The sequence below is a fragment of the Ambystoma mexicanum genome, chromosome 2q (genome assembly GCF_040938575.1).
Source record: "Ambystoma mexicanum isolate Mex_15411 chromosome 2q, UKY_AmexF1_1, whole genome shotgun sequence".
Lineage (NCBI taxonomy): Eukaryota > Metazoa > Chordata > Amphibia > Caudata > Ambystomatidae > Ambystoma > Ambystoma mexicanum.
Window position 1 is genome coordinate 759,343,849 of NC_090924.1, and position 27,844 is coordinate 759,371,692.

Genomic DNA, 27,844 nt, shown 5'->3' on the forward strand with positions numbered 1-27,844 from the left:
TATGTGGAGTAGGTCTCCTGGTTTCTTTGACTTTGGGAATCCTTTCTATGGCCCCTTTCAACAGCAAGCACCAGACCACATTTCTTAGTTCGATGGTGTGATTCTCAGTGATCCTTCTGGAAAGTTAAATTGGGGGTTCTCTGTAAATTTCAGAGTTTCGCTCTGGAGAATTTTTTTATTTTTATTTTATTTGCATTTTTAAAGCGCTCACACAGCCCGTGGGCATCGAGGCGCTGTTATCGAGGCGTTTTTTTTTTGTTGCGTAATTTTTATTTTTTGTTGTCACGCTTAAACACCCAGAGGTTTCTAAGCCGGGGATCGAACCTGTGTTGCTTCGTGTCGTCTTGCTTCCAAGGCGCGCACGTTGCTGTTAAGCTATCCTCCCGGGACTTTATGCACCGTATTGTCTGCTGTTGTATTCACCCAGCAGTGAAGATATTGAGCTATGCTTTTCTTCACGTGCTACTAAGAAACAGGGGCTGGGAGGCTGAACTGAACGGCTATCAGTTATTATGCAAAGATATGAAGTTTGAGCTTTCTCATTGGGAAGTTCAATGCATTTTTAAGATTCGCTTTTACTGCCACTGGGCCTCTGTATGAAAATATTCCATATCTGTTTCTACTAGTGACCCCAGTCAGAAAAAGCGCTCCAGTGCAGCCATCAGAAGTGTACTCCTTAAAACCCACCAGTCGCTGAAATAATAATTGATAGGCAAGGATGTACTGAAAATATTCCAATTTAAAACAGTTTAGTATTTTGATGCCTCCTTGGTTTCAAATAATCCGATCATTAAGGAATTAGGGAATTGCATAGGCTTAATAAGTAGCAGAGGATTTCACAATTTATAAAATATAAACTGAGCACAGTTTCAATTCAGATTATAGTATAGGTACATATCTATCTCAATATTGCGCATCACAGATGTATGTGGAGACTCTTCTCCCAGGCCAATCAGGGAATCCCTTATGGCCAAGGCTCACTTGGCCTTCCAGTTTGTGTACCTGCTTTCGGAACAGCATTACACCCTTGGGAAGCAGCCGTTCTAGACCAAGCTCTCTATTCTGTGATACCAAAGGCACAGCACACAGATTCTGAGGAGCAGATTTCAATTGACACAGCAGCACTCTTAGGTTTGTTCATTATCTCTATGGGGAGTCTAGGAGGACTGTTTCCCACTGACCTAGTGGCCATACAGCACACCACATTCCCCATTGTGCAGAAAACACTCAATTCTTCAGTTTGAGTGCATCCTATTAAGCCCTTCGACTGTGTCCTAAAACGGGGGTTGAGCAAAATACAAGAAGCTGCCCTAGTTAAATGGTTCATTTAAGCAATAGGCCCCGAGTAAGGGGGGGTTTTACCACTTCAGGTAATGCCCGGGGCCCATCGTTACAGGCCTGAGTCAAGCGAGGGCCTCAACGAAGGCCCCGCGGCATTACCTGAAGTGGTAATGCCGCCCCTGCGAGGGGCCTATTGCTATTAGTACCCCAGCCCACAAGAACGAGGTACTAAAAGCATTTTTTTTTTCAGTTCCAAAACATTCTGGCGTTTTGGAACAGAAAAAAAAGAAATTAAAATGACCACAGGGGAAGGGAAAACGAAGTATGTTTTCCCTTTTCATGGCAGCCATTGAAAATAAGTGTGAAAAAGCAAACAACAAAATGGCCACCATGGAAAGGGAGCATCCCTTTTCCCTTTCCTTGCCAGCCATTCAAAAGATCGGGAAAATGTAAACAAATAAAATGGCCGCCATGGACTGCATGTAGTCCCTTCTTCCTATGCATTACGGCCTGACGCGGATCGGGAGCAGACGCACTGGGGACACAAGTGTTCCCAGCGCGTCCGCTCCTGAAAAGTACAGCAAAGAAGGTAGGTGGGGTCAGAAGGGCGGGGAGGGAATTCTGTGAAAGGGGCAGCAAGAGATGGGGGTGGGAGGAACAACACTTATCTTGATCCCCGGCAGGGGAGGATGGTAGCATCCAGCCATGTGGTGGCTCGGAGCAGTGATTACCCAGAGAATAGAAGTAAAGATTGACAAAAAAGCATGTTCTCTTTTGGCATTTCGATTATATTCCCAGGTTGGCAATTCCAGTTTTCGACTAGTTTGTCTACCTCAGTGCATTTCCAATTTGCACAAATCCAGTAAATGTTTATTCTGTGCAATTTGACCTTCGTAGCTGTCTCAATCCCTGTATTTTCCCAAACAGGCAACCTCATTATATTGCAAGTTTCCATAATACAAGCAACCCAGTTTAATTATTTAACCATACACCGAGTTTAAATTTGCAGCAGGCCAGTTTGACAATCTCAGTAAAGTCCCAGTTTAACAAACCCAATATATTTCCAGTTTATTTAAAAATCCCAGGACATTCCCAGTTTGGCAATCCCAATACAATTCCAGTTTGTACAACCATAGTGCATTCCCAGTTTAATGTTCCTAATATGGTCCCCATCTCACAAACTTGGTACACAAACAGTTTACAGATTACAGTGCATTCCTAGTTTAGAATGTACATTTTCAGTTGGCACATTAGCAGCATACTCCAGTTTGAGAACCCATTGTGCTTATAGTTTGACAATCTGCACATTAACCCATTATGATGAATTTCAGTATACTCCCAGTTATGCAGTCCCAGTTTATGCTCAGTGTGTACAATACCATCATACTGCCAAGGGCCAGTATACTCCAAAGGTGGCAACCATTGCAGAATCTGAGCATTTAACCAATTTCATAGCGCATGCAACATTCGAAATCGATAACTCCTGAATTCTGGCATATTAACTACCAGGTAGTCTCCAGCTGCACAAACTGACTCCATTCTCATTTTACATAATCACATCCTATTTCAAATGTGCTAAATGTGAGTATATTAACAATTGTACAATTCAGATGCAAAACCATACTGCAGCACAATTCCACTCTACTCCGAGTTTATAAAAACCCAGTATATTTCCAGTCTTCATAATCCCGGCATACTACCAGATTGCCAATGCAAGTATACTTCCAGTTTTACAGAGTCAATTTGCTCACTCTCAGTATATGCCTCGTTTCAGTGACCCACCAGTATGTTCTCACTTTGACCCATGCCAGTATATTCCATGTTGGTGATCCCATTCTAGGCCACGTTTGCACAGCCACAGTTTTCACAATCCTGGTCAAAACATTGTGAGTCATTTTGTAGCGGGTGGAGAAGGAAGTGGAAACATAAAAGTAAGACACAGTGACTAATTACGAGTTTGGTGGTATTCCGGCAGTAAATCCATAGGACTGCATGGATAATTTTGGCAGATGTACCGCCTGTGGAATTAAATTATAATTGAAGGTAAAGTGGAGGATTTACCTCCAGCAACAAGGCGGAGATGGATGCACCACTTTTTCCTCCGGAAATCGGTGGATTTACCACACAGTAATTTCACCGCAATAAATCCAGCATAAAATGGTGTGTGGAAAGTGGAGGCAAGGCAATTACTGCCACGTTTTTCCCCCACACCGCCAAACATGTAATGAGGACGCTAATGCTTTCACTATTCCATTTCCCCCTCTAGCCCATTTTCGTGTCAACACAGTGCAGAAGGGGGAATACAGCAGAGTTTACATCTCCACCATGCTTTCCGCTCCTGTCTCATGTGTACACTCTGTTAAATGCTTCATAGAGATTTTCATGCAAACTTATTACAAATTGTAATTGGTTATTTATAACATGCTTAATATCCAGAGGTTTCTAAGCACAGATGCAGGGATCGAACCTGTGTTGCTTTGCATCATCTTGTCTCCAAGGCCAGCACATTGCCCCTGAGCTATCGTCCCAAGACAGATGGGTTTCGTGGAATCCACACAGATATAGCCCCTGCTGAAGAGCAGGTGGATTCTTTAGGAATCCATTGTATGCGCCATCTGCCAAGTGTAATTTTCAGGGGGCTTTTACTTTTTGACCAGGCAAGGAGATAAACCGAACAGTAAAGGCACATTTTGCGTGGTTGTACCCTTCAGTTTTACGAGTTGCCTTGGTAATGTTTAAATTTGCTTACAGTGGACACAACAGCACATACGTGCATATGTTGGTGGTCCCCTGCACGCAATCTTCATTTTGTATAAAATAACCCCAATTCCGTTTAGCCAAACACAGTTAATTTCCAGCTTCAGCATGCCAGCATCCTTCATGATTCTAGCAAACACCCAGTTTCCGCATGCTTCCATTGGGTATGTCAACGTCTAGCTGCACAATGCTGGCACATCAACAGTTTGCATGATGCCAGTGTATTTACTATGGCACCGCCCAGGTTTCATCTGTAGCTGCACAGTCCCAGTATATTCCTAGTGTGTGCAAGCACGGCATATTTCTGGCTTGCGCAACATGGAGTTCACAGGATCCCAGTATAGCCCGGTTTATTGTTATGCAATTTCAGCATGGTCACAATTTTCCAAATCCCAGTATTTATCCAGTTTCCTAAATCCTGGCATGTGGACAGTTTGGCAATCCTGGCCTATGCACAGTTTATAAAAACCCAGTATGATTTCACTTTTAAAGTCCTTATTCCCAGTTTGTTCTCTACCAGTATATTTATTTCAGCATTTGTCTGTGTAGACACAATTTCTTCATGCTCCAAGTTCATAATTAGAATATTCCAATGTATTGTTTATCATTTTTAGAGTTACACACACCCTATACACTTCTATTGCACTGTTACACCATCCCAATATACTGGTTCCATGTGTTAATATCCCCGCATAAATATCCCCAGCGGCGATCTTAAGGCATGGAACCTGCGGGGGACACCCCTGCATTATTTTTAAAGGAGCGGCGGACATCCCCGCTCCTAAAAACCCCCAAAACTATCCCCCACAAAAATATCGCCTATGGCCATTCTAGACATTTTTGGTGGGGATAACATGTAGTGATACCAGTAAACTCCCAGTTGGCACAATCCCAATACATGTAGAGGTTGTTCCTCACATTTTGTCCACACGTTTTACAACCACTGCATATTCCTAGTTTGCATTCTTAATATACTCCGAGTTTGATACCGCTGTATATTTCCAATTTGCCGAATTTCTGTATGCTTGAAATTTTCCTTTCAACAATCTGAGTACTCCAGTTTACAAAATGTCACTTTCTTTTAAAATCATGTAGCGTGCAACCAGTTTGTACAATCGTAGTATAATCGGAGTGTCCTCCCAGATTTCACAATTCTGTATGCTCCCAGTTTGATAACGTCAGTACACTGAGTATGTCCCGACTCTTGTATACTTAACGTTTGCAGAACCTGAGCAAATTCTAGTAACAGTGGCGGCTGGCGACTTTTAAAAGTAGTGGGGCGTAAAGGTTGTTTCCAATGAAGTACGTGGGAGCGAGCCCGGCTTTACCAAGGGCTTTTCTGCCCCCCCCCCCCCAAACGTCTTTCCAAATGATATGTGGAAATAGGACATTTTCCAGCACAATTTCCGAGAAACGTTGTAATGAAAGCCGTAGAATTTACAAGCAGTTCTCTAAAAAGAGCCAATTGAATAGTCCGATCATACAGATGCCGGGTCACCAACAGCAGACCCGGGTGCATCAGAAAACGGTTCAACCTTCTCCTATTACAAGGATGCATATGTGTGCCATGGCACTAAGGTAAGAAAGGGCTGATGCATGGCAATAGCACCCCTGAAAAAATGCTACCCATAAATCATATGCCAGCAGGAACAACACCTGGCTTAAATATTGTGACCGAGTATGTAATAATACACAGGACAATACAATCCGAATTTGCTGCGCTCGTGCTTCCATCCCATACGACAAAACCTCCAATGTGCAAGCCAGCGAGGTGCTAATAATATGCTATGTGATGTGCTTGATGCTAGGGCACTGCTTAAATACACCATAGTACCACCACATGTGCAAATGCACCTGTCCATCCCATGATCATATGGAGATGTGCAGTGCACACTGTTTACAATGCAAATCAGATTTCCTGGGCCAACTCTCTGGGTGGTACTTTGCTTCCTTCTTATATGCATCCCCATTCTGCCATATCTCGGTCGGATGCCTTTTTGCATTTTAAAGCATAACCATGTGCAGACCTAGAGAATGCCAGCAGCCTTGACATTATTGCTCTCCAGTATAACACACTTTGAAATGATATTTCCATCCATACACGCCACAGTAAACCCCTTGGAGCTCAGACGCTGTCGCAAAAAAGACATCTGCACAAATGCTAAATGGCTTTGTCGCCATTCAGTAGATTGTGTTCCACTTCCAGACACTTTGCTGTCAATCGCCAAGCATACAAAAGCAGAGGGCCATGGTAAAAATGAACATAACGGGTAACAGCATGTTTCATATTGAGAGGAAAGAGGGGGAGGGCTAGTGAAACGGTATGCTATGCTTGCTTTACTTTTATGCCTTCTGATGGCACAGCCCCTGAAGCAGTTTTAGAAAAGGATGCATATCATATGGCAAAGGGTAGCTTCAGAAACCTTCCGCATGCTTTGACATAGTGTGCCAGATAGCAAGCAAACCACAACCCATACAACAATCTTAACAACAGCTATAGCTACAGTTAGTCAAAAACGATGATCCTCACTAACAGTGAGGCACTCCTAAAGCAGCTAGACACCAGCTCTGGAGTCTGATGCTGCTATGCCACGGTGAAATTATTAGCTAGCCAGACTCAATGGCTGTGTACAGACATAACACATAGGGCCTCATTACGACTTTGGAGGCAGCCATGGCGCTATTAGCGCCATGGCTGCCTCCAAAATCGTGTCCCGGTCCGGTGGAGTGGGAACTTACCGGGACATTCCGCCCGAGGCGGACCCGGTAAGTCCCCATTCCAAATGCCAGTCCGACCACACATCCTATCCTTAGCGGTTCCCGCTACGGGACCTCGGAATTGGTATCCCTTACTGCCCAACTTGTAATGACCCCCATACTCGTTAAAAGTGTTCACTATTGAAAAGTGTACTAAACTGTCAAGAAATAGTGAAAATCTTTAAGAAATGGAAATAGCATCATTTCATGTTTACTTTTTAGGCGCTTAGGCACAATCGACATCGCTGTGAGAGTCCTGCCTTATTCTGGGAACATCAAATTAACTGGTAGGTTGCTTTAAATTAAAGCATTCCTACGATATTCCGTGCAAAAAAGTAAGTTCATAAATTGACTGCAAAGTCTAATGCACAGTGAGTGCATTTAAATCTCGCACTCGCAGTCATATATAACTTGAACTTTTAGGATTGAGAACTTATGGGACCGACTCATTAAAGGTCAATTTATGTGATTATGTATGATGTTTAAATGTACTGCACTTTAGACTTTGCAGTTACATTATTTGACCTTTTAAAAGCAGCCCAGTCCAGGAGGCTTTTCTCGACCCAGGAAAAGCATCCCCCATCGACGGTGCTGCTTTTAAAATATCAAGTTATGTGGCTTTCACTATGAGATGTAATGCGCTCTGGGCCAGTGCATTCACATCCCTCAGTGGCTGACTCAAAAAAATTGAATGATGAGAGTCACTCAGACTCACAGTCAGATCATTTCTACTTTTTGAGTCAGAAGTCAATTTTAAAGTTCTTATGGACTAGTGCTGCTAACTTACCTTAATGAGTGATTGTCCTCAGTTCACAGTCCAGTCCTCCTGGAAATCTTCAGGACTTACTTTGGCTTCTGGTCTGGCACGTGTAGTGTGTGGGGCTGGGAGGGGCTGCATCTTCCTCCCCGAGCCTTCTGAAAACAGCACAGTGAAAGGCAGCCAGGAGCTGAGGGGTTGTGGAGGCATGGACGAGAGACCAGGCCCTTCCTAGTGCCTCCCTCAGCTTGTGACATCATGCCAGCATCACTTGACCCCCAACCCCTACCCCTACCCTAACATAGGCTTGAGTGGGCAAACTGTAATCACACCCCAGCGTGTATGACAGGCAGGATAGGGGCAGGGTGAAGACTGTAATCTATGCCTAAGGGGCGTAACGCCCCCATGCCTCCATTTGAGCACCGCTTGAAGACCTTGTAATGTATCGTTGGGCTCAAAGTATTCTGAGCATGTTCAGTGGGGATGGCTCTAGAGAGCGCTCTCCCCACTGCGTTTATGGCACAGACAGCGGTGACCCAGCAAATAAAACAAGCCGCCTCAGGCACTGAGTCACTTGCTCATGCTGAGGCTGAGCCGCTGCTGTCTGCAAGCGTTTCATGTTCTTTGATGCAAGCGTCACCTCTTTGTTTTTGCTTTGTCACCCCAAGTGGGACGGGTATGCCCAGACGTGGGTCCCGTGCCTGCAGGGCCTAGAGACCCAAGCTACTCCTCACTGATGAGCCCCAACAAGGGCAAAACATGTTTGGGGGTGCTTGTGGTCTCGTGCAGAAGGGATGTGACCTAGCAGTTTGGGCTGGACTGCCCCTTTTGGGGTGGGGCCAAGCCTGATTTGCATATGGTCTTTCCCCTTCTGTAATGGCTGGGCAGGCGAAGAACGGTGGCCTGGAGTGTTGCCCAGAGCATTGCCAGTGGTTAAGATTAATTCTAAACCTTCCAGCCATCACCTCTTTGTTTTTGCTTTGATGCAAGCAGCATCAATGGAAATGAAAGGTGTAAGCGAAGTTGTTAGTGAGTCACTCACTAAAATAACAAATGTATTTGAAAAGACTGGTGGGGCGCTGTACATACCACTCCAATAGACCCGCCACCTCCAAAATAGGAGGTCTAGTAACCTCCTATTTTGACATTCCCAGTATAACCTGTGATTAGCAAGGCCAATATACTCCAATTTTCACAATCCAATTAAATTCCCACTTTGCACAATGCCAGTAAATTTCAAGTTTAACAATGCCAGTATATTTGCTACTTTACAATCTAGTTTACAGAATCATTCTGTTATTCATTTCTAGAATACGCCAAGTTTAAAACACACCATTATATGATTGTAAATGCGGCTACACTTCCACTTGAACAATTACATTGTACCCAACCTCTTCATATTTCCATTGTGCCTGAGCACCTCAAGATAGTTCTCTGTTTGCTAACTCCAGTTCATTCCCAGTTTGAGAAACCAGTCCTCTGGCAGTTTACACATTCCCAGTCCATTGAGGTTAGAGGAAGTTTGAGCAAACAGAGTAAAGTTTCAGTTGATATCATTTAAGCATACACCCCACTATACTCTCCATTGTCACATTCCCAGTATTCACCCATTTTGACATTCCCCAGTTGCAGAATGCATGTCTATTGCCAGTTTCGCTATATTTCCACTTTGCAGAGTGCCATTTGATCTCTAGTTTGGTAACCCCTGTATAAGATGGTTTTCACAATCTCAGTACATTCCTAGTTTCTAAAGTTCCATCATATTGATAGTTTTAAAATCCATTTTACATAACACAAGTATGCACCAGTGTATTGTTACTCAAGCCCATTACACTCTAAATTTGCACAATCCATGTATATATACAGTCCGAACAACCACAGGTCATAACCAGTTTGATAAACCCGGCATACCCATAGGTTCTAAAAATCCAGCAAAATTCTAGCACAGTTGGCACTATGATATTATATACCAAATCGCGCAATCCCAGTTCCTTCCCTTTTCGTTTGCGTTTACAGTATACACAATTCCAGCAGGCTACCAATTTTCAATCAATTTTCATTGACACAATTCCAACACCCTGCCAGTACAAAATTGCACAATTCTGGTATTTTCTTCTGGCACTGTCACACAATACCAGTATGCTCCCAGTTTGAAAACTCCCAGTATACACTCTGAACAATCCAGTATATGTTTCTTTTACAATTACAATCTGAAGCGATGGAGCGTAATAAAATGCACAATTTATTGGCACTTTTTGAAAATAATTGTACAATTTCCTACCTGGTTTTCAGGTGTCACATTCTCATCATAACCACAAGCAACGACAACATCTGGATACATCTCTGACCAACCTAGACGTGTACAGTTTTTGCTGACATTTCCTAAAAAAGAAACACATTTACAACATTATTTCTGTTTGCTTAACATATCAACACGATTGGTGCGCATGGCAAACACATTTCCGACAGCATACTGAAATGCACAGGTGGTGAAAACGTACCTATCACTGCTAAATCGGCACTACAATATCATAAGTATATATCATTGTTAATGTATTTTTATCCTGTTCGATTATGGATGCTTGAGAAGAAAAACTTCAGCTGAATCCAACCAAGACAGAAATCATTGTATTTGGCTAAAAAAACAAACTGGCAAACCTTTTTCCGATAATCCCCTGCCCCACACTTTTTGGGATTGCCTCCAAATTTACAGATTCCGTGAAGAATCTAGGATACATTTGGCAATCCAGCTTGGGTTGCAATTTGCAGGTGAATCAGATTATTAACTCTGTATGTTTTCAATTGAAGATAATCATACCCCTTCTCCCTTTTATATCTGAGCATCATCGATCAGCTGTGGTAGGTACTCTTGTTAATGCCATGCTTGACAACTGTAATGTGCTTTTGGAGTTAGTCCAAAATATCAGTTACAGCGCCTTGCAGTAGCCCAAAACTCAGCAGTACGCCTGATTTTCTCTCTACCTTGGAAGTTGCCTGTTTCTGAGTTTCATAGAAACCTTTACTGGTTTGCCGGTCCAGCAGTGTACTCAGTTTAAGCTACTGTGTCTTATCTTTAGATGGATTCGTGGCCTGGCTCCACCATATCTAAGATGAAAAATTAAGACTTACAATCCTACGCATTCTCTGTGATCTATGGATCAAGGTTTTCGGGTAAGCCCCCCTTCCAAAACCAATTGCTGGGGGGACAGACGTTTTCGGTGGCCAGTCCCCGGGCCTGGAACTCACTCCCACCCTATCTGCGACGGATTGAATCCCTGGCTGTCTTTAAGAAGCAACTGAAAACACACCTGTTTGTGTAAATCTGAATAAGTGTATTTTCTACCTCTCGACAGACAAGATCTGTGCCTAGATGCAGCTTGCTACTTGGTTCCTCAGGGAAAAGCGCAATACAAATTCCAAATCAAATCATGTATTAAATGTGTTTACGAATTATGAACACAACATGAAATTGTTTGTGTTTGGATTCGATACTGTTGTTGTAAAGGTTTTCTTTTGAGAACCATATACATTTAATAAAAACAATAATAATAATATTTGCGGTTGGGTTTGAGCACCTGCAGAAAAGAAAAGCTTTGCCTCCATTACAGCACATGATACACAAGTTACATTGCTCTAGTTGCTAATTTTGAAGACCAATCCAGAGCTGATCACATTTATTGGTGGTAATGACCAACATTTTTTGATGTCACATGTTTCTTTGAATAGGATTGCTGTTGGTACTCTGTTACTGACACCAGTACACGTGGCAGAGATTTCCCAGGTTACTCACCGTAGTGACCACCTTCCTCCTAGTCCATGGTCCCCTTTCCTCCATACTTATGGGACATCTCTCCATCCTGTGGGACGGGAACGGAGCACTTTGTAAAAAGCATCCACATTTTTTTCAAAAATGTGTCCCTCCTCTCTTTCCTGTGCGGGGCCCGGCACGCAGCCGTAACCCCGCCCACCTTGGCTCCGCCCCGCGCCCCGCGCATCGCCCATCAGTCCTTTTCTATCGCAGGGTCAAAGACCCATTAGCAATAACAGAGGAACCTTATTAGAGGGGACGGCGGGCGGGCGTATGGAGGAAAGGGGACTATGGACTAGGAGTAAGGTGGTCACTACGGTGAGTAACCTGGTAATACTCCTACGTCCCGTCCCCTTTCCTCCATACTTATGGGAGATTCCCAAGCACTCCTTACAGGAACTATGGGTGGATGGAAATACCCCTTACTGAAACTCGTTCTTCAGCACAGCCTGGCCGAACTGAGCGTCAGCTCTAGAGCTCATATCGAGGCAGTAATGCTTACAGAAAGCAGATGGGGAGGCCCAAGTAGCCGCTTTAGCGATGGACTCCCAGGGAACATACTTCTGAAAAGCAACCGCGGCTGCCTTGCCTCGCACCTGGTGTGCATGGATACCTTTAGGAGGTTTCAGCTTTTGGACGGTGAAGGATTCCGTGATACAGGCGGTGATGCATCTGGAAATGGATGCCTTAGACACCGGCCTGCCCTGAGGCTTACCGAAAGTCACAAACAGTTGGGAAGAGCTCCGAAGCTCGGAAGTCCTGTCCAGGTAGAACTTAAGAGCTCTTTGGACATCCATGCAGTGTAGAACCCTTTCCGCCTCCGAGGCAGGGTTCGGAAAGAAGACCGGAAGGGAAATCGACTGATTCAGATGGAATTCGGTCACTACCTTTGGTAGGAAAGTTCGGTTAGTTCGAAGGACTACCTTGTCCTTGTGAAAGACCAAGAAAGGATTCTCCACCGACAATGCCTGGAGCTCACTCACTCTCCTCGCTGACGTAACGGCTACCAGAAATGACACTTTCCAGGACACGTACTTGAGGTCAACCGTAGCCATTGGCTCAAAGGGTTTATGGCACAGCGCCGTCAGGACTACATTTAGGTCCCAAGGCGGGTGCAGACTACGAACCGGAGGGTAGATGCGTGTCAAGCCAGCAAAATGTCTCTTCACCACCGGGTTAGTTAAAGAATAAGAACACCGGTCTGTAGAGAGGTAAGCAGAAATCGCCGAGAGATAAGTCCTGCAAGACAGAACATGAACCCCTGACTCTGCTAGGGAGGATACGAAGGACAGCACCGTGTCAATCGTTGCCATCCTTGGGTCCAATTCTTTCTCCAAACACCAATGACAGAACCTGAGCCATTTACTCCTGTATTGGGATCTGGTCGAGGGTTTCCTGGCTGCCTGGATAATGCGCATGTTATCCGCAGACAAACCCAAATGCTCTAGAGACGTGAACTCAGGCACCATGCCGCCAAGTTGATCGATTGTGGCGAGGGATGCCACATCTGCTGTTCCCCTTGGTGAAGAAGATCGGGAGTTAATGGTAACCTGATCGACGGACACACCGACAGGTGTTGAAGTTCTGAGAACCAAAACCTGGCCGGCCACCATGGAGCGATCAGTAGAAGAGAACAGTTGACAGAGCTCTTCAACTTCCAAATTGCTCGATGAACTAGGGGAAGAGGCGGGAAGGCGTAAGCTGTCATGTTGTGCCATGGAATCTCAAGTCCGTCCCCCAGAGAGGAGGCTCCCAGCCCCCCTCTGGAGGCGTACTGAGGAAGCTTCTTGTTTACCGCCGTGGCGAAGAGGTCCACCTCTGGTGCGCCTCAACGCGAGAAAATCCATGAGAGGATCTCCGCCTTCAACTCCCACTCGTAGCTGACCACCGTATGCCGGCTGAGGGCATACGCAGTGACATTCAGCTGGCCCGGGATGTGCACTGCAAGAAGCCAGACCCCATGAAGCACGGCCCACTTCCAAATCTGGATGGACAGGTCCATGAGAGGGGGCGACTTGGTTCCCCCTTGCTTGTTTATGCAATACATTGATACCACATTGTCCGTTCTTATGCGGACCACCCTGTTGACAATGAGAGGTCTGAACGCCTTGAGTGCCAGAAAAATCGCCAGAAGCTCCAAATGATTTATGTGCAGGAGCTTGTCCTGAGGTGACCAGAGGTCCGAGACCTGAAGAAGATCTAACGTCGCACCCCACCCCAAAAGGGAGGAGTCTGTTGTGATCGTCACCATGGGGACTGGGTCCTGGAACCCCGCGCCCACTGACAGGTTGCTGAGAGATGACCACCAGTCCAGGTCCACTATCATGGAATCCGGAATCATTATCCGCTTGGAATCCGGGTCCACAGCCTGATGCCAGGAACTCCAAAGAGCCATCTGGGTACGTCTCATTTTGAGACGAGCAAGAGGAAGAGCCAGTACACACGAGGCCATGAGGCCCAGGAGCCTCTGGAACCACCAGGCCGACATGCTTTCCGACTGCGCAAACATCTGACACATGGCCAACAGATCCGCCATTCTGTCCCCGGTCAGATACACTCGGCAGTCTATCGTGTTCCAACGAAAACCCAGGAAAGTCAGGTCCTGTGAGACCGTCATGGAGGACTTCCGCCAGTTCACCGACAGCCCAAGACGGAACAGGAGCTGAAGGAGAGACTGGAGGTTCTCCACTGCAGCCAACGGACAAGGGCTGCATAGGAGCCAGTCGTCCAAATAGGGATACACATGAATACCCTGGAGACGAAGATAGGCTGCAATCACCGATATCATCTTCGTGAAGACACGCAGTGCCGAACTGAGGCCAAAAGGAAGCATCCGAAACTGGAAGTGCTCCTCTCCCAAAGAGAAACGGAAGTATCTCCTGTGTGGATTCCAAATCAGAATATGCATATACGCATCCTGAAGATCCACCACGCTGAGCCAATCGCCCATCTGCAAAGAGGAGCGGATCTGGCCGGGCGTGATCATCTTGAATTTCTCTTGGGGTAGGAAAAGATTGAACTGGGAAAGGTCTAGGATGGTGCGCAGGCCAGCCTGGTTGGGTTTTGGCACCGTAAATAACCGGGAGTAGAAGCCCTCCCCTCGCTCCCCAAGGGGAAAGGGTTCCACAGCTCTGAGGTGCAGAGGTTTCTGAACCTCGGCCTTGAGGGAGGGTGAGCCCGACAGCTGAAAAGGAGGGTTGAGGGGTGGGGTAGGGGGTAAAGGTAAAGGGAAGCCCGCTCGAGCGACTGACAAGACCCATCTGTCTTCTGTGATGGCTTGCCACGCCTCCCAATGAGACGCAATGAGTCCTCCCACGGGGGTCTCGTGCGAGCACGGAAAACCCTCATTTGACAGGCTTATCGGTGGCGGTGCCACCTGAACCTGATGAGGAGGCTGAGGAGTGGGAGAAATACCACGTACGCTGTTGTCTACGGCGGTTATTCCCCGCAGGAGTATCCACTCTGCGAGATTTGCGGTCATGGAAGCCCCTAAAACCAGAGGAAGGTCGACCTTGCGACAACGACCTTTGAGCCTTGAAGGGAGCTTTAACCAGAACAGACATTGATTTAGCCGTCTGAGTGCTGTCTTTGGTTTTGGTGAGCTCTACATCAGTAGAAGAGTGAAAAAGCTCCTTACCATCAAATGGAAGGTCCAGAACCTTGTCTTGCACCTCCTTCGAGAACTTAGTGGCATGCAGCCATGCTTGCCGCGAGGTATCATCCCCAAGCATCAGACCCCGAGCCGAGGTGTCTACGTGATGAGCCGCAGCCTCCAGGAGATCCTGGGAAAGACCCTGGCATCAGAAAGGCCTCCTCTGAAATCCTCAAACTTCTCGACCAGAATGTGCTCCTCAAACTCCGACAGACCTCTCCACTTCCGCATGTTAGCTCCCGCCAAAATCAATTCTGCATTAGCCTGCCTGAGCTGTAAGGCCGAATTGGCAAAGAATTTCCTTCCTAGGGAGTCCAGGAGCTTGTCCTCCTTTCCCAAGACCTGAGTAGCCGTCGCTGAGGAAGATGCTGCAGGCCTGGATTGCAATGCAGCCACCACTGTGGAGGAGGGAGGCAGATAAGACGACAAGGCCACTTCTTCCGAAGAATGCAGCCTGTACCTCGCGTCAATCTTTTTATTGACAAAATGTCCTGAGTGTGGCTTTTCCCAAACTCTGCGGAACTCGGCCAGAACGTCCTTCTGCAAGAACAGGCCGGTACGCTCCAAAGGAGACAAGGTGAATGCCCCAGAAAGCACGCCCTCCTGCGGAGCAGGTGCCTCGGGCACCGGAACATCTAAGAAACTCATCATGTCCATCACCCGGTCATGGAAAGCTCTGATAGGATCACCTTGAGGGTCATCTGACAGGTCAGGATCCTGCTGAGCCGTGTCAGGCACTGCCTTGTCCACTGGGGACAATGGTGGCACAGGCAGAAGCGCAGGGGGAGGCACCACGGGCAAGGGAGGCACCGGCGGGACCACCGTCGGAACGGGTGGAGCCGGAGGCGTGGGTGGACATATCTCCTTGAAAAGCCCTTTGAAATATTCCCTCATGGGGTCGGTGCGCACAGCGCTTGAAATTTACAGAAAAAAGTGTCCTCAGGAGAATGTTTCGGAACCTGAGGAGGCCTCTCATGAAGTGGACAAATCCAGGGATGTAACAGAGAAGGGTTCCACACCGGCCCCTCCACCGACGAATCCACATAAATCACGGGAGCCGCCCCCGCGGGCAATGAAACATTGTGCAGAAGAGGCATCCGGGCGTTCCAATCATAAACCGGCCGGTAAGGATGCGCACAAGTGACCTTAGGTTCACCCGAAGGACCGAACCCTACACCAGGGGCCGATGGTGTAGTTGTAGGGGTAGTACCTAAAATGGCCGCCATGGTCGTGGCGGGAACGGCCGCCATTTTGTCCTCATCTGAGGGGAACTGCGGCACCTGAGGAAGTGAGGCAGGGGTCCCCGTCGATGGGTCAAGGGTCTTAATTTTAGACTTAATGTAAGGAACCTAGGCAGAGCCGGTACTATGAGGCCTGGAATGTTTCTGCGACATACCAACCGCCAACTGAGCCTTCGAAGGAAGGGCCTCGGCACTCCCGGCAAAAGATGAAACTTTCTTCTTTGCCCCCTCAACAGGTCTGGTGTCACCACAAGAGCGGGAACGGTGCGCTGTCACTGACAGGGCCTTGCCCGGCCCCTAAGAACTGTTGGTATCCTTAGCCTCTGTACGAGGGACTTCGGACCTATGCCCAGTAGAAGCCTTATTGGCACGGGCCTCGAACATCCGGTAGCCTCAAGCCCAGCCAAGACCTCGGGGCGCACCCCGGTTTTATTTTTGGGGCAAGCTGAAAGAGCGGCCACAGAGCAAGCTCCGGTACCCCACGACTCAGTAGAACTGGGTCTACAAACAGCCCCCACAGGAGGGGCCTCGGAGCGTACTCCGGTGGACACAGGCCCCTTATGGAGACCCTCGGAGAAAACTCTGGTAGAATTATTAGGCCCGACAGGCACCTCAGGGCGAACCCCGGTAACAGAGCGATCAACGCCCTCCCAGCTCGAGAGGAACCCGGAAAAGTATCCCCCGGCCGGGGTGCTCTGAAAAGTAAAGAAGTTACCGGGCGTTTTAATGAACGCCTGAAAATGAAAAGTAGGAGTCAGTCCAGACACCTCCTCCCACCGCTCCAACCGACGTTGAAGTGCCCGGACCGAAAGGGAGTCACAGTAAAAACAGGAGTCCCAACGGTGTTCCGGACCCAAACAAAGAAGATGGGGATCCGCCCTCGCGAAGCGACGGTGACACGATGAACAGTCTGGAAAATCTAGTTTAAAAGACATAGACATACTAGTAAACGAACGCTAGTGAGAGCCAGAGAGGTAAAAAGGGAAGAAAGTCTTCCGAGGATGCAAGTGCGTCCAGCCTCGATCGTGCGGAGAAAAGGACTGATGGGCGATGCGCGGGGCGGAGCCAAGGTGGGCGGGGTTACGGCCGTGTGTCGGGCCCCGCGCAGGAAAGAGAGGAGGGACAAATTTTGGAAAAAAATCTGGATGCTTTTTACAAAGTGCTCCCGTCCCATCCCACAGGACGGAGAGATGTCCCATAAGTATGGAGGAAAAGGGACAGGACATAGGAGTATTGCTAGTAATCAGTGGTAAACCAGTAGGAGTATTTTGTGGAAACAGAGGCCCTTCTAGATTTCAGGGTAGCACCGCACCAGTGATATTCATCACTTCACAGCAATGGTAACAGGGTCATCATTTCTCCAAAATGCCATGGGTAGCAGAAGTGACATCACATGACTATTGCCCCCCTGGTGACATCACAGGAAGTGATGTAATTTGACCCCGCCCCCAAGTCACACCACAGGAAAAGATGGCAAACGAACTTTCGATTTTTTAGATGCATCTAGCACCCGTGTTCCCAGGTGCTCTCATTTCAGCCAGATATAAGAACCGAGGCACAGAGGGAGGCATGATTTTCCCATGATTACACATTTGGGGAATGCCATTGTCCAGATTCGACGTGCGGTCTATATATATAGCATACATAATGCAGTATTTTTTAACAGGCTAACCAAAATCTGCTAGTGTATGAAACATCTATATATCAATGGACAAAGAAGTACGTGTAACCATGGTGTTGCTGTGTTAAACAAGCGCTGATCTGGGAGGCGTGCACTGCTGTTTAACCAGGAGAAAAATGCTGCACGAGCAAGGCCTGAAAATTAAATCAATGACCAGGATTTAGTATCACCGAAATACCCTGGCTGTAAGTGTATATATGATTCAGCTACTACTACAATAGAAGAAACCTATTAGACTGGTCTGCGTGCACAAGGGGGAGTGCACTTGATAATGTTATCTTTGCTGGAGTATAATACCTGGAGTATAATACCTGGGAAAGGTTCAAGACACCCCATAGTTTCTATTAACTAAGCGTAATATTGGATGCCAGAGAGCTTAAAAAAAGACACCATTTAATGTAATATCATTGCTGCACACATACATTCATAGCACCATACAGTTATTTAAAGTTGAAAACACCCACAAGTTGCTTCTTACCTGGGGACTCACTAGCAGACTTCAAGGCGCGTACTGCACACTACCCCTTTGTCAGACCCAGTGGTGCCCAATGGCGTAGCACAAAATTTGGCAGCTCCCCTGCGAGCCATGCTGTGGGTGCCCCCACAAGCTCCTTAAAAAAGCACAGGGCACGCCACACCCCGGGCCGACCTGGATCACCACGTGTGCGCAATGTCCACAATGATTATTCCGCTGCAGGGGCATGCACTACTGCAAGTGAAAGAAGTACATTTGTTTTTCAATAAAAGCTTAAATCTTTAACTTAACATAGAGAGAAGGGGGGGTGCCTGGTCCACAAATATACCAGCCACCACTGGTGGCTTGTGAGTTGTTTTTTTGGAGTGTGTAAATATTTGCCACAAGTATGTGATTCCATCTGAGCCCGAACTAACACAAATGGGTGTGGGGAGCCCCAAGGAGATTCTTCTCCCTCCCCAGAGAAAATGTTTTGAATGATGGGTTAAAATGGTGCATTACACAGCACACCTTCAGGGAAAACTTGTGTAAAATATCAACAATCGGTTTTGTAGGGTGTATAGTAAATCATAAAAAAAGTACAATAGATGAAAGTCACCAAAAGTGCACAGAGCATTATCCAATGCATTATCATGCTGGTTCCTGAAATATATGCCAGTATTCCCATATAAGCCCATACTTATATCCGCTTTAAGAAATGTGTCTATAGCATCATTACTGCCACTGGGCACAAAACTGGTTCTGCCAATATATGGCACACTTGCCATATTTCACAATAGGAAAACCTATCCAAACGGGTTCCAATTTAAGCTAATCTAGGCCCATAAGAACACTGACCTTGGGGCGGTGTTGAGCAGCCAAGGAAGATGGCCGCCTAGCCTGAGAGCTCCGTTGTCGCCCGCCAGATTATCCGCTACATCGGCGCTCATCCGCGACATTCTGCCGAGATGGTGCCACGAGTTGCTGGGGCTCTTCTGAGGCTTTGGATGGAATTTGGGGAGAAAACGCGGCTCGCATCCAGAGGATCGGGCGCTTGGGCCTGCTGCGGCCTCTCGGCCTGCCGGATCGCTCTGGGCGCGGGTGCTCCCCAGGGCGCTGGGCGCGGTGCTGGCGTCCCGGGCGCTGTCGCCTGCCTGCTACCTGTTGCACCCGCTTCACGGGACTGCCCTCCTTGCATCGGGCGGGCCCTGGGCCTCCGCGGAGCGCCTACTCGGGGGCCGGTGGGCCGTGTGTGGGAGCGGCCTGCCCCGAGGTGCGGGGACTGAAGATCGGCGCTCGTTTGCGTGGGCGCACTGCCTCCCCACTCGGGTGGCCTGGATTGCCGGGGTGGAATGCCGAGCCGCGCTTGTCATTTTCGTCGGCCCGAGGTGCCGGTCCTTCCCGGTTCGCCTCGTGAGCTTGCCATCGGGCCTACTGCGGCCGCCTGGGTGAATCGATCTGCTCATACTGACCTGCAGGGACCCATTGGATTCCACCTACTCCGCTCAGCTTATGGTCACTGCGCCTGTAAGGGGCCCTCACAAGCTGCCTTGCCTCCCGGGATTGGGGCAGACCTGGACGCCGGCGGTGGCGCCCTCGTTATCACACGGACTGTGCTGCGTTGGAGACACGCGGGTTAGCCACCCGATACAGCGGAGGGGTGGGTGTTCTTGGATGTGCCCCCCTCCTACCCCTCTACCTGCCTTCTCCCAGTGTCGCTGCTTGGGGGTCAGCCTGCCCTGCCTCCCCCTGATATTCTTTGACAGTGTGTGCGTGGCTGACCCCTCTTGTGCGGGGACTGATCCAAATATCACCTCTTGGATGTCTTGCTGGCTGCATGCTCGCACTTGTTGGAACACCCACGCCGCGCACATATTTAACTTAAGGCACTAAAGATAAGGGGGGGCAGCCTTTTCCCTATTACATTCAGAGGGGGACAGCATCACCTGCATCCGCCGGCCTCGCTGGAGGCGCACTGTATGTTGTAACCAGCGGTACTCTGGTGCCACTACCTGCGACGTTCCCTCGGACTTCTCCCCCTGGCCTGTTCCCCCTGTGACGGCTTTGGTGCCGCCACTGCTCATCTATCTTCCCGGCGGTGGGAACCCTTTCTCCACCAACACCAATATCTTCGTGTCAGCCTAGATTCCTACCTGGAACAATGTCCAACAGATCGCGCGGCACTGGCAAGATGGGCGCTATGGACAAGTTCGCCAAGGCGACGCCCAAGGGAGACCAGGCATCATCCGCATCAGCTCAGGAGGGGGGCGACCTCCTGCCGGACCCTCCGCAACCGGATTGGGCCACTATGATGGAATCTATGGCCAAAAACTTTGCAGCCTTTAATGAAAAGCTAGATGACATTAATGCGAATGTGGCGTCATTAAGGGCTAAGCTTGACCAACACGGAGCTAGGATTACCGAAGTGGAGCAGAGGACTGGCACCACTGAGGACAATGTGCATGATCTACAAAACACAGTGTCAGAGCTGGTCCGTGACATGAAACAGGTCAAATCTAATTGCGACGACCAAGGGCCCACCACTCCTTGGCACCTAGGCCGCGGCTGGGAGATTTCCCCAGGCCTATCATAGCTAAACTGCTCAGCTATAAAGACAGGGACCACATACTCCGTTTGGCCAGGGAAAAGGGGGAAATGAGGCTGGACTCACGAATAATCAGGATCTTCCCCGATTTCTCATTGGGGGTGCAGCTGGAGAGATGCAGATTTGAAGGGGTAAAAAAAATGCTACGGGAGAGGAAGATCGAGTACGCGATGCTTTTCCCCGCATGCCTTAAATTCACCCATCGAAACAGGCTCTACTTTTTCACAGTCCCGGACGAGGCTGTAAAATTCATAGAGGCGCAGATCCCGCTGGCGGAGCCCCCCCCGAGGTGCCGATGGACAACGACTAGAACCTGCCGCTTGCTCTCCCCCCTATGATTATGTCCTGATGCCCTTCAATACATGCATCCTTGCTTTGTAACCTCACTTACATCAGCCGATCTTCAAATTAGGTTGTTTAATAGTAATTTGTATTATTACTGGTGGGCGGAACGGCAGCGGCGGCCCCCACTGCAGCTGCAATTCCTGTAGAGTCTAAATGTTTGTGTTTTTGCCCCGGTTGGGCGCTTTTCCAGGCATTGCCAAGTTGGGGATGGCACGCATTAGATCACTCTAAGGGTGGGTATTCACACACCGCTAGTTGGGTCAGGGCAGTGAGGGCGGAGGGGTGGAAAGTTGGGGTAGGTTACAATCAAAATGGCACGGGGTTGAGATGGGTTACAAAGGGTGGCACAATTACGATGTGGCAGCATTCATGGCATTTTGCAGAGGCAGGTCCTTTGCTTGGGATGTCCCGTAGGCTGCATACATGACGATCACAATGATGTCATGGAATGTTCGTGGCCTGACGATTTTCACGAAGTCTCGTAGGATTGTTGCCTACGCACAAAGGCATGGGGTCAAGGTACTCCTACTACAAGAGACACATGCTCTTAAACACCTATCATCGAACATTGCACTAACTTGGGGTCTTAATAGATATTACACCCAATATTCCACCCAAGCTAGAGGAGTCCTGACCCTCATCCACAAGTCAATCCATTTCACTCTGCGCTCATCCTACATTGATGCAGAAGGCAGATATGTGATCCTACACTGCACCTTGGCTCACGAAGAATGCTTACTGGTCAATGTATATGCGCCCAATACTGACTCCCCCGAGTTTTTTGACGGAGTGGCAGCCATACTCATGAGATATATTGACATCCCTATAATATGGGGTGGAGACATGAACCTGGTACTGGACAATATACTAGACAGGACGACGACCACTCGCAGACCCACACCACGAGCGACCAAACGTCTCCTCTCACACATGGACTCTCTCAATTTACATGTTGTATGGAGAACGCTCCATCCCCATGACAGAGATTACACTTTCTATTCAACTGTACATGACAGTTCCTCAAGAATAGATTTATTCCTCTTATCTGGCAGACTGGTGGGGAGGGTCTTGGATGTCACGATCCTGTCACGCACACTCTCTGATCATTCCCCCGTGCTCCTGCGGATACAACTCGGCGATGCATTGCCGTCGAGACCCGCCTGGTGCTTCAAATCCACCGCCCTAGCTGACATTGCCTTTAAAGCCGAGATACTGGCGGATATAACCACGTTCTTCGAAAAGAACAATACAACCGACACATCTGAAGGGACTAGATGGGAAGCCTTTAAGGTTTATATCAGAGGGATGTGCATCTCCAGGGAAGCAGGAGTCCTGAAAGCTATAAGGCAAGCCCTAACCATTTCGGAAACCAAACTTAAAGAACTCGAACAGGAGTACCTGACCACTCAGTCCGCACTGACCCTAGCTGCGATCAGAGCAGAGCTGGAAATGTTTGAGTCACAGGCTACGAATGAGGTGCTATACTATACACGCCCTGTTGCTGCCCGTAAATATGGAGAGGGGGACAGACCGGGCAGAACCCTGGCCAGGTTAATGCGTGCAGAGACTGGCGGGGCCCGCATTGATAACATCATAGACGGGGTCGGAGTGAGACACTGGTCAGATAAGTCCATACTAGACACCTTCACTAGCTTTTACGCCAATCTGTACGGTCAACAACCGGAACATTCGGCCCTAGACCTAGAAGACCTACTAGAAAGCATCCCTATGACCCTTATCTCCCAAGACACCCGGGAAACATTACACACCACGTTTACGCTGGAGGAAATCGTTCAGGTAATATCAGACCTTCACAAAAACAAAGCGCCTGGCCCTGACGGGCTCATGTCCGAGTTTTACCAGGAACATGTGGCCATATTGGCGCCTGTTTTACACGGGGTCTGGTCCAAGTCACTTCGTTTAAAATGCCTTCCCCCCTCCCTTAGGGAAGCTTTAATAACAGTCCTTCCCAAACCTGGAAAACCTCTGGATGAATGTGGGTCCTACAGGCCCCTATCCCTTATTAATACTGACATGAAAATCTTTGCTAAGATAATTGCAAACAGGTTTCTCCCTTTCATGTCCCACATGATCCACGCGGATCAGTGCGGTTTCAACCCTGGTCGTTCCACGGCGCTTAACATCCGCCGCCTGTTTAATGTGGTATCCAGAATTGACCCAGGCGCCGATGCAGTGGCGGTTACGCTGGATGCCCAAAAAGCTTTTGATATGGTCTCATGGCAATATCTGTGGGCCGTGCTGGAGAAAATGGGGGTGGGTCCAAATATGACCTCGTACATAAAACTTTTATACACGGACCCATGTGCTAGGGTCCTTGTTAACTCTGTTCCCTCCTCTCCCTTCACACTATACAGGGGCACTCGTCAGGGATGCCCATTCTCTCCCCTCCTCTTTGCGTTCGCTATTGAACCCATGGCTGACCACGTTGGAGGACTCCACAGCAATAAAGGCATTCGACTACTGGATGCACCAGAGATCATCTCTCTATACGCAGATGATGTGCTCCTATATGTCAGAAATCCCTCCACGAACCTGGACCCGATCATCCGTGATATTACTAAAATAGGTACGTTCTCAGGTTTCACAATCAACTACTCTAAGTCTGACATTTTCCCCCTGACTGTGGCAACTCAACAACCGTCTTGTGAGTACCCTCTACGATGGTGCCCGGGTGGGGTTAAGTATCTCGGAGTGCAGGTATCACTAACCATGTCCTCCCTATTGAAAGACAATTACGAGGCCACGGCACAACTTGTCATCTCCAGGTTTTCCAAATGGCGCAACTTACCCTTGTCCCTGGCGGGCAGGCTCTCTCTAATAAAGATGATAGTGGTCCCCAAGCTCCTGTACGTCTTTGTTAACGTACCGACCTGGCTGGGATACAATACTTCAAAAGGCTCCACTCGGAGTGTGCACAATTCCTCTGGCACCCGGGTTCGGTCCGGAAAAAGTGGCAACACATGACGCTGCCCTATGAAAAAGGGGGTTTCACAGCCCCAGATCTTCGCCTGTACTGGAATGCGGCACAGGCCCAGCACGCCTCCCATTGGTACACACAGAATCTGCCCATACATGTAAAACTTGAGAAACTGGCGGGAGGGGGGACTAATATCATGACCCTACTACTGCACCATGAATTTCAAACGGACGCCCAGGCAGACCCGGTGGCCACCACGCTCAGGGCATGGAGGAGCATCCTAGGCTCTGACCAAGAACAGCACCCTTACTATAAGTGGCTTCCCCTGTGGCAGTTTCCTGGTCTCCCTCCCACTCATGACCAACATCTCGTACACCACTGTGAAAACCTGGTCTACCGTGCCCTTACTGACCTCTTTCCTGATGGTGCTTTTATCACCCCTCAGACATGGCGCCCTGAACATTCCGGCTCTCCGCTCGAAATGCTGCAGTATTATAGGCTTAGAGCTGCTGTGCGGACTGGGTGGCCCTCATGCCCTATTGAACCCCCAGACTCTCCTGAAATACAATACATAGCAAACTCCAGAGGCGCCAAGGGTATAATATCCCATCTGTACAAAATGCAGCCGAGTAAATCTGCGGATACTTCTCTCAAACCACGCAAAGCGTGGGCTAGGGAACTCGAAATGGAAATTACAGACGATCTCTGGGGCACAATGTGCACACACACACGTAGGGTCTCCCTTAGCGCTAGATTCCGCTGCATACAATTTAAGCTCCTTAATAGGTTCTACTACACACCGTACAGAGTTGCGTCATTTAAAGGAACCCCAACTCCTGTGTGCCCTAAATGTAAATCCCACGAAGCAGATCACATACACATGTTCTGGTCCTTCCCCGCACTCAACACATTCTGGGCGGCCGTAACAGAGGCACTCTCCAAAATAGTTGGTTCGCCGGTGAATAGGGAGCCACTTGCCCTATTGTTTGGTGCTTGGGATGGTGAGAATGTAAGGAAAATGTCAACATTTTTGAATGTAAGTGCTATTGTGGCCAAAAGATGTATATTGCAATGTTGGAAGCGCCGCAATCCTCCCACCTTCTCGATGTGGCTAAAGGCCCTTACCTGGACACAAACGTGCGAGGAAGAATACATTGGTTTCCTGCCTTCGAAATCACGACCCAAAAATGTCTGGTCAGAATTTTGTTGCTACTTGAATAGTAGAAATGAGGTGGAATTGACTCCAACACCCCCACCAGGTCAGCCCGATATGCCATGTGAAGTCTAACTTTTCCTATTGGTTTCCCCTTTCCCGTGTGTGCTTATGGACACCTCTCTGCGTTACCACTCGATGTTATTTTCTGATGGTCATCTTAACCATGGTGGGCTGCCAAATGTGCGGTTATGTTATCAGCTCATTGCTATGTAGGTTGTGCTGTGCCTGTCTTAACCTTTATGCCAATAAACAAAAGTTTTAAAATAAAAAGAACACTGACCTTGCTTGATTCATCACAGAGGATCAGTTAATAATAAGTCATGCTACAATGAAGAATATACAAGCCACTTCACCAAAATAACAGTGTAGTGAGGTAACACTACCTATCATGCTTTAAAGATTCTGAGTAATAAATGTCATGCCCTAGTAAGCAATAGCTATACTGGCTGCACCAAAATACCAGTCTACCCAGGCAATGGCACACATAAACTTGGCTTTGCCCAAAAATACCAGTAACACATGTAAAGTCAATAAAGGATGTGGAAAAATGCTACAGTGATCTCCAGTATCCCAGGGCCTTACACACACATGCATCCCCTTTCACCCACCGGTCACTCACTCATACATATCCACTCGCATTCACCCTGTCTGGATTCACCACACAGGCACACGCCAAACCCCACCCAGAACATTCAAACACACACCACCACATGGATGCTCATTCACCAAACAATCACTGACTCACACCTTCTCTTACATGCACTCATTGCATTCTCTACACAGACACACACCCACCCACCTAGAACTTTCAAAAACACACCATTACATTCATAATGATTCACCCACCAGTCACTCAATGAACAAGTTACTTACCATATCTGGTAACGTTCTTTCGATGGAATGTTCCTTCGATGTATTCCACATCTATGACAGGTAATGTCCACAGCTGTGCTGCTTCAAAACATTTTCGGCAGAGGACATCATGCGTCAATGGCGTCGATCCGTTGTCCCTCGCGGGCCTCCGTCGAGGGTCGACGTCACCGGATGTTATATCTAGGATGCACGGCGCCCGTAGCCTCAGTTGTAGGTTTTTCCCAGAATCCATGGCACCAATCTCCTGCCAGTATGACTGCAGATAGCCTTGCGGAAACGTAAACTGCAATCGCATAGGAAATTCAGAAGAGGGGCAAGCTGGGAGGGCGATATTGAATACGTTGGAGGAAGATCCCATCGAAAGAACGTTACCAGATATGGTAAGTAACTTGTTCTTCGAGGGGATTGTGTCCTCCGACGTATTCAACAATTAATGACAGACTCCCAAAGCAGTACCAACTTATGAAGGTGGGAAAAGAATGTACAATTTTAGAATTTTAGAATGCCCAATCAAATGGCTGAATAAAGGACTGCCTTACCAAAGGCCAAATCCTGCCCATGGATGGAGTCCAAGGAATAGCGTCTCACAAAAGTATGGACAGCGGTCCATGTGGCTGCTTCGCAAATATTGTGAATAGGAACGACCCTCTGTAGAGCAGTGGAGGCAGCCACACCCTAGTAGAGTGAGCCCGTAAGCCTACTGGAGGGTCCTTTCCCACCAAACTGTAACACTCAGAGATAGTCAAAATTATCCATCTAGACAAGGTCTGCTTGCAAACAGCCTGACCCAAGCGCCTTCCAGCATAACCAACAAAGAGCTGATCATCCACTCTGACCTGGGACATCAGTGAGATATAGAAACCCAAAGCTCTCCTAAGGTCCAACCTATGGAGCCTCTCCTCTTCCTTACCAGGATGTGGAGGAGGATAAAACGCCGGAAGAATCACATTTTGGCTCAAATGGAATTCTGACACAACCTTTGGAAGAAAGGCAGGCTGCACCTGCAGGACAGCCCTGTCCTTATGGAAAACAGTAAAGGGTGGCTTGGCGGAAAGTGCCTGCAACTCACTCACTATGCGTGCAGAAGTAACCGCAACTAAAAACACAGTTTTAAAGGACAACAGTCGCAACAGACAAGAATGTAAGGGCTCAAACGGAGCTCCCATTAGGAACTTTAAAACCAAATACAAATCACATGCCGGCACCTGGAAAGGTGATGGTGGAAACACATTAGTTAGCCCTTTTAGAAACTGGGAAATCAAAGGAATCTTAAAATAAGAACATTCCTCAGACGAGCGCTTAAATATGGACAGCGGCACCAGGTAACCCTTAATGGTACCCACTTGCAGGCCCTTGTGGGCTAAAGAAAGCAAAAAAGACAAAACCAAAGGAATGGAACATTGGAAAGGATCCACATTCTGTACCCTGCACCAGTCACAGAACTTTCTCCAACGGCAACGGTACAGGCATTTCATTGCG

The 27,844-nt window shown here is 48.0% G+C and overlaps 1 protein-coding gene across 1 annotated transcript in view; it reads right to left on the reverse strand.

The window, feature by feature from the left end:
• The window catches only part of VIPR2 (vasoactive intestinal peptide receptor 2), a 1,176,106-nt gene that overhangs the window by 697,276 nt on the left and 450,986 nt on the right, over positions 1 to 27,844 (reverse strand). Inside the window, exon 4 of the mRNA XM_069647991.1 lies at positions 9,834 to 9,934. Within this exon, the coding sequence (XP_069504092.1) occupies positions 9,834 to 9,934 (101 nt within the window). The remainder of the gene's footprint in view (positions 1 to 9,833; positions 9,935 to 27,844) is intronic.